The 7,859-nt window shown below is 44.2% G+C and overlaps 1 protein-coding gene across 2 annotated transcripts; it reads right to left on the bottom strand.

Annotated features, from left to right (window-relative positions):
* Positions 1-415: 415 nt before the first annotated feature.
* On the bottom strand, positions 416-5,007 carry LOC123407500 (proteasome subunit alpha type-7-A). Of its 2 annotated transcripts, none has more exons than XM_045100642.1 (3): positions 4,722-4,999; positions 4,211-4,625; positions 416-704 (listed from the first exon to the last, which is right to left on the bottom strand). In XM_045100642.1, the coding sequence occupies exons 1-3, from the start codon at positions 4,892-4,894 to the stop codon at positions 543-545; spliced, it is 750 nt and encodes a 249-aa protein (XP_044956577.1). In that variant the 5' UTR covers positions 4,895-4,999; the 3' UTR covers positions 416-542. The 2 variants fall into 2 exon arrangements, with proteins under 2 accessions (XP_044956577.1, XP_044956578.1); XM_045100643.1 differs by lacking the exon at positions 416-704 and adding an exon at positions 838-931 and having other exon boundaries at positions 4,722-5,007.
* Positions 5,008-7,859: the final 2,852 nt, after the last annotated feature.

Genomic DNA, 7,859 nt, shown 5'->3' with positions numbered 1-7,859 from the left:
GTGGCTGCTATGTGGCGTTCTCATTGTCTCGTACGTACGCCCGTTGCAGCAATCCATTTCTTCCTTAAACCTGTAGCATAGATATTTTTTCAAGAAAAATAAAAGTAGCACACAACTAGTGCCGATATGAAACTAATATTTTAAGGAAAAAAAGAAAAGAAAAAATTTTTAGCATACACCAGCCTTTATTGCTCCAATCCTTCACCTAGCTCCAAGGCTCCAATCTGCAACGCCGTCTGCGGTCTCTCTTTTTTCTTCTTTTTTTTAAAAAATGGCTACTGCCTGATACTACTATTAGGAATAAGTTGTAGGATAACTCAGCCCACTTCACATCCACGGCCCCGGTAACGGCCATTATAGCTAAGCTTACAGTTCGCACATGACGGGATCAAGCCCATTAGTCCAAGCACCTCCGTCAGCAACAAATAAACAACCTTCCGCCAAACAAGTTCTTCGGAAACAGTTAAGACAAGCAGACAAGCTGTGAACATAAATAGAGCTAGAGGAGCCATGTGCCACGACTGTGCTAAATCATTAGTACATCATGTGTCTTTCGGGCCACCCTTCTTTGCAGCCTCAGCAGCAGCCTTCTCTGTTTCGATCTCAGCAACGTACTCATCGATCTCGTCTTCCTCAAGTTGGCGAAGACCATCTTTGTGCGTCATCACAGCGATCTCAATGTTCTTGCCACCACTCTCGACAACCTACAGAGAAGGAGGAGATCAATTCTGTGTCATAGCGACAATATAATTGGAAGACAAACCAAATATTTAGGCTGAAGATACAAGAGGATATGCATTCAAACACATGACTAATAACTGTGATTAATTATGGTGTTCATTTGAGATGTCATCTCAGAAGGAAAAACTTGAGATGTTACTTAAGAAAGATTTAGGCTGAAGATGCAAGAGGATATGCCACTCTCGACAACCTACAGAGAAGGGGGGAGATCAATTCAGTGTTATAGAGACAATTATCAATACAAGACAAACCAAGATTTAGTCCGAAGATACAAGAGGATATGCATTTAAACATGAAATTAACTTTTGCACTTCTCACTGAGGATTTACATGGATTTTTAGTCACAGGCCTGGGGCAACAGGCATGGCTGCCCCAAACCTATCCCTGCCCCTATCTGAGATGGAAAATGCCACCTCTCCAGTACATATTTGGGTTAGCAGATATGCATTTGCCTCTAAAGATAATACATGGACTACGCAGTTACACATCTTATATGTGCTACAGTACTTCTCTTTCACTATGAATGGGTAACCTCTGCCAGTGAAGAAGTAAAAGCTTTCTTTCACTAAAGGAGTCACAAAGCATGCCGATTACACAATGTGCGGTGAATGAGGGGGCAGTACAATAGGTGACAAAGCAACAATACAGAGTCTACACATTTACATCTTCTGTATGCCATACTAAAGCAACAATGAAGTTGACAAAGCACAGCCAAGTTTTCAAATTTTGACGTACACAAGTAATTAAACTATTGACACACAGAACCGACTTTTGAAAAGAAAATTATACTGAAATACTTGCAATGACAGTTCTTCTAAAAAAATACTTGCAATGACATACAAGTGCAGATGAAACTGACATTGCAAATGCTGGAACCAGTCGGAATTTATTGCTGAGACTGCAGGAGCAAAATAACAGACCACGCCTATGAGCATGTATTCTCATTAGTACAGACGAACATGCATCACCCGAAAGTGGCAAGCACACGCAGGAATCACTCCTATCTCACTGTATTTTAGATTAATTGTGATTTGAATGCATGATAAGCATGGCCAAAAATAAGTTTGGTTTCATGCCTGGGAGGTCGACCATGGAAGCCATTTTCTTGGTATGACAACTTATGGAGAGATACAAGATACAAAAAAGGGACCAGCATATGATGCTCATTGACTTGGAGAAGGCCTACAATAAGATAGCAGAATGTCATATGGTGGGCCTTGGAGAAACACAAAGTCTATAGGACGGCGATTCGACCTGCAATGTTGTGTGGCTTCGATTGTTGGCCGACTAAAATGCGACATGTTCAGCAGTATAGTGGAAGCGCGCATACCGAGATGGATGTGTGGCCGTACAAGGATCGGGTCCGGAATGATGATATACGTGATAGAATTGGGGTGGCACCGATTGGAGAGAAGTTTGTCGAACATCGTCGAGATGATTTGGGCATATACAACTTCGGGCCTCCGGAAGCTCCAATGTACAGCAGACTCACACATCTTCATCCACTGCCCGCTTGCTCATCGCATATGGGTTTGATATTTATCCCTCAGAGAGTATCGTGGATCTTTGGGGAAGCCGCTTGCCCCCTCAGGTCGACGCGGTCATATGGCAATCCATCCTACTTATCGTTCTCTGGAAGATCTGGGACTCCAGGAACGCTATGGCTTTCAGGCAACAAAATCACCATAGCATATCCACACTCAAGCGGATCATTGATGATCTAATGCTCTGGACGCACCGGATGAAGAAAACAGAGCATAAGCAGGCCGCCTTCTCATGGCGTTCCTATCTCCTATCACGACTACACGTGCTTATGTAATTCACCTTGTAATCGAACAATGTTGGGTTACAATCATGGAATATATTCAGGTGGGGAGCTTCCCCCCCCCCCCCCACCCCCCGCGGTGGTATTTAAAAAAAATGTATGAATTAATATGTAATATATCAATATTCAGTTTCATAGACCCAAAAAAAGTTGTGACTGACAACAAAAGTCATGGAACAAAGCCATGCACATAACCAAATTCGTCAGTCGTCATGTTGCCAACAAAAGTCTAGCTACCCAAATTACCATCTAAATGTATAGCTTTGCTTCTGTTTACGGTTGCACATCATTTACACTTTCGAGTCGAATTCAGATTTTGACTGCTTTCTTTATTAATAAAAAACCTCTTCATGTGTGAAATTTTAGGATTCAAATTTTGAAGTTAACATGAAATTATTTAGAACAAATCCCTAAGCAAAAGACTAGGTCCATGAAATCATGATCAGCCCCAATAGTTAATTGCCCACGCCCTGACCTTGAAATTTAAACGCAAAATCTACCCATGTAGATGGTCAGATCAGTTAGCAACCTTACATAATATGATTAGCAAGGAGGGGACGAGTAGGCGAGGATCAAAGTTGTTCCTGCCTCAGCCCGCCATCGTCAGTTTGTCTCCACAATACGCAGTCCTTGCGATTGTTTTTTTTTTTTTGATAAACAGCCGAACAGGCTTTTCTTGCTTGCTAGGCCTACTTCACACGAAGCCCGCTACCAAAGGAAACCTAGCCCAACACAATTCTGGCCGGGAACAACGATTTCGATCTGGATTTACCCAGCCGTGAAAGGGCATGTACATCGTACGTATACGGAGCGAGCCCGGGCAAGTGCCCAGGGTGGCCGGGCGCTGGCTCCGCTACTGGTTGTTGTTGCTGCTGCTGCGATTTGAATGGACTCAATAAAACAGATATAGGAACTTGATCTAGCTTTGTACTAAAGTGAACCTTATAACAAGTAAACCATGACTAACAGCGAGCACTTTGCTGGTTGAGCAAAGAGAAGGCACATAACTCCAGATATGAGTGTTCCAATTAGATCAGTGAATTGGCATATAATCACTTGGAAGAATTAAAAAAATTCCTGCCACATTAATTCCTCCATAACCAATTTGTCATATCTTAGAACATCTGTCTTCACATGAGCTGTTACTGATATAGTATTTGGAATGCAACAAGCATCAGGAAACTGACCTAAGTTTGTATTACAAGTGAGTTCTATAACCAGTAAACCATGACTAACACCAAGCACTTCGCCTGTTGATAAAACAAAAGAACACACAGAAACTCTAGACATGAGCATTCCACTGACACCTTGAGTAAGGGCAGCTAAGTTTCATTGTGAGCGGCTGAGCGCCACATGGTGCGGCAATTAATCAGTCAATTGACATATTATCATTCAAAAGAATGAAAATGTGTCCTTCGCATATGCTTAGTATTTTTTCTACAGCGTGTCCTTCGGCTGTGCTAATTACTCTCCATAGTCCATTTGGCATCTCTTAGAGCATCTATCCTCAGATGAGCAATTACCATCTTTTTTATTTACACGATTGTCGGTATTCTGCTTCTCGCACATTTAACAAAATGAAATAAAATGGCAGTATGATTGTAGCTCCTGGTCGGATATGATAATTTGTGTGAGTTAGTATACCTCAAGAAGGGCTCGGATGGTAAGCTTGATGGTCTCCTTGCCGGACGTCTCCTTGTAATTCTTCTCAAGGAACTCGCGCATGGAGTTGGAGTTGCGGCCGGTGGCGTTGGCCTTCCAGGCAGAGAAGGTGCCGGAGGGGTCGGTCTGGTACAGCGCGGGCTTCTCAGTATAGGGGTCGAAGCCAACTATGAGCGTGGAAAGCCCGAATGGGCGCACCCCTCCGCTCTGCGTGTACTTCTGCTGCAGGCCGGCGATGTAGCGCGTGATGTACTCGACAGTGACGGGGTCCTCGACGGTGAGGCGGTGGCTCTGACACTCGACGCGCGCCCGGTTGATAAGCACGCGCGCGTCCGCCTTCAGACCCGCGCAGGCCAGCGCGACGTGGGTGTCCAGGCTCGCGATCTTGCGCACGGACCTGGGGAATTCGAGGGAGGTGGGGATTTCCGATTAGAAACCCACGAGATCCGGTCGATCCCGCAGCGCATGCGCGGGGAGGGAGGAACGGGCCTACCTGGAGTCCTGGAGCTTGGGGGTGGACTTCTTCTCGACACCGAGGACGACGGTGTCGACGCCTCGGACGCCGACAGCGGCGTTGCCCTTGCGGACGGCCTCGAGGGCGTACTCAACCTGGAAGAGGTGGCCGTCGGGGGAGAAGACGGTGATCGCTCGGTCGTAGCGGGCCATCGCTGCTGGTGCGCGTCGTCGCCGGTGAGAGAGGCTTCCGCTTTGAGAGTTCCGGTGCGTATGTTGTTCCACTGAGACTCTGTTCTGCTCTGTTCTTTTCTTTTTTGTTCTGTTCCCTTTCTTTTTTGAACGGGTTGTTCTTTTCTTTTTTGTTCTGTTCTGTTCCCTTTCTTGGGAGAGAAGAACATAAACAACTTACGCAAGCCCTGTTCCTCCAAGGGCTCTTTTCATATGAATTTTGAAGGGTTGTTGGTTATTCGATTCATAAGATTGAAATCCTATAGAAAGTTTTCTAAGAATTTTTTCTACTATTTCTCATAAGATTTCTAGCATCCACTCAAAGCTTTGTGAAAGAACCATTTGTCTTTCATGCAATCAAACAATCAAAAAATTATGTGGGATTGAGAGCATCTATAACCAAACGTCTCATATAAGTCTCAGATGTCCGGGCAAGCTGTCCAGTTAGTGACCGGTCATAAAAATGCAAGTCAGCCAGATCTCTCATACCCGTCTCAAACGTTCGGACTGACCAGCACTCCTCATTTTCATCTCAAATATGAGGACGATATGATGGCTCACGGACGCGTCCGGACACGCTCGTTCAGTCCGCCACGTAGGACACAACCCCATCCCATACCACATTTTCCCTTTTCTTATTCATTCTTTTCTTTCTCTCTCTTATTCTCCACTAATCACGGGCAAGTGATTGGACATATGAGGAAAAGAATATGAGAAATATGGCTACGGGGAGGAAAAAGTAAGGGCTCAAAGCAGACACGTACGGTCATTGACCGGCCGCGTCCGCGGGTGTTTAAGGGGTCGGATTTGCCAAGTCTGTTTGTAGATGCTATGAGGTGAGCATTACTTTTCAATCCTATAGTTTTCCTATTCCCATGTTTTTAGAATCCCGCAAATAAAAGAGGGCCTACAAGAATGCAATCTTGTAGATTCCAAGCCCATGAACTTGTTTCATCCAGTCCGGGTTCTAATTCGGATTCAACTCCCGCGGGATGACTACACTTCTCACCTAAAAGTACTGGCTCGGCCCAGATTGAATTCAACCAACAATTTTTTTCTACTAACATCTCAAACTATTGAGTTCAGATGGGGCATACCTTGAAGAATCTGGTTTTCACATGTGTTTTCCCTCTCTTTAGGGTCCAGGTCCTCTTGTCGACACGCCGGCATTGAGATTGCTTTCCTCCCCACATCGCTTCTGTCTGTGCTACTCTCGTTCGGGTTGTGCGGGGAGTGAGAGGGTGAAACAAGTTCGGGGGTCTTAAGCTAGGGCTTTTAGTTAATGGTGGCTCATGCTTCAAGTTCTATGGCTACGAGACACGATGAGCTGCAAGAGGTGACGGAAGAACTAGGGCTCAATGATTTTTTATCATGTCATTGTTATCTTCGCCGCGGCGACGCCAAATGCAAATGTAACTTTTATTGGAGAGTATGCTAATGATGTACCACATTCTTATAGAAGAGAATAAAATTAACATATACAAGAGACAAATGCGTCACGTGAACAATGGCAATGCCAACAACTACACCTAACACCACCCAAGAAGGACGAACTAACTTGTCACTAAACTATAAACTCCATAACCATCAACTTGTGTCCATTCTTCCCATTCAACAAACATGAGGCTCACTAGTTCCAGAATCGAACAATGCACAACAAGATCCCTAAAAAATCTTGAGTTCCGCTGCTTTACAAGTGCTGGTAGATTAGAGTCACCCAAGAATCAAAACCTCTAAGAGTCATTTTTCAAAGGGTCGGCAATGTTCATCTTGAAAGTCGAGAAGCCTCCACATATTGCATGAGGATGTGGTACACCGAGTTCGTCTCCTGCAAGCAAGTGAAGCAAGCCGAAACCTCATCTTGAAGCCCATGTTTTGTCTCCTATTGGACGTCCAAAGCTTGTAATGAATGATGGCAATCAAATATTCTCTTGACATGTAATGACTTTGATCTTCTATGGCATTTCCTTCTTGCTCTTCCTCTCATACACTTGTCAAGATTGGGTACTGGATCCAGATCCACCTACTAAAAGAGAGATATATAGGAGGGAAGAGGTAAGTACACAAGTTCATAACAGGTCAGATGGTGAATTCTGAGACAAATACACACACACTTTCTGGAAAGCACAAAAGTTTCGGGATAAGCCTAGAAGGTCCAGCACCCGAAAATATTGGGTGTACCACGGAACCTAAAACCCTAGCGACGATGGAAGTTCTAGCCCATTCCCCAATACTTCTGGGGTAACAAAAATCACAAGGTTTGATTATGGGATGTCCTAGATATGCGCAGGGAATGATATGCTATGAATATAGAGGTGGTGTAGCATATGAGATTTTTTTAACCTATTAATGTGTTGGAAATATTCCCTAGAGGCAATAATAAGTTGGTTATTATCATATTTCCTTGTTCATGATAAATGTCTATTATCCATGCTAGAATTGTATTGACTGGAAACTTAAATACATGTGTGGATACATAAACAACATTGTGTCCCTTGTGAGCCTCTATTAGACTAACTCATTGATCAAAGATGGTTAAGACTTTCTAACCATACACATGAGTTATCATTTGATAATGGAATCACATCATTAGGAGAATGACGTGATGGACAAGGACCAACCATAAGCTTAGCATATGATCGCTTCACTTAGCTTTTGCTACAATTTTTGTTGGGGAACGTAGCATAAATTCAATATTTTCCTACGCCATATTCAGATCTTCCTATGGAGAGACCAGCAACGAGAGAGGGGTGAGTGCATATTCATACCTTTGAAGATCGCTAAGCGGAAGCGTTGCTAGAACACAGTTGATGGAGTCATACTCGCGGCGATTCAGATCACGGTGTGATTCCGATCTAGTGCCGAACCACGACACCTCCACGTTCAACACACGTGCAGCTCGATGACGTCTCCCGCACCTTGATCCAGCAAGGAGGAGGGATAGGTT

This window comes from Hordeum vulgare, chromosome 7H, assembly GCF_904849725.1.
Source record: "Hordeum vulgare subsp. vulgare chromosome 7H, MorexV3_pseudomolecules_assembly, whole genome shotgun sequence".
Lineage (NCBI taxonomy): Eukaryota > Viridiplantae > Streptophyta > Magnoliopsida > Poales > Poaceae > Hordeum > Hordeum vulgare.
Note: the sequence above shows the minus strand (reverse complement) of the source record. Positions and strands in the feature narration are given on the sequence as shown.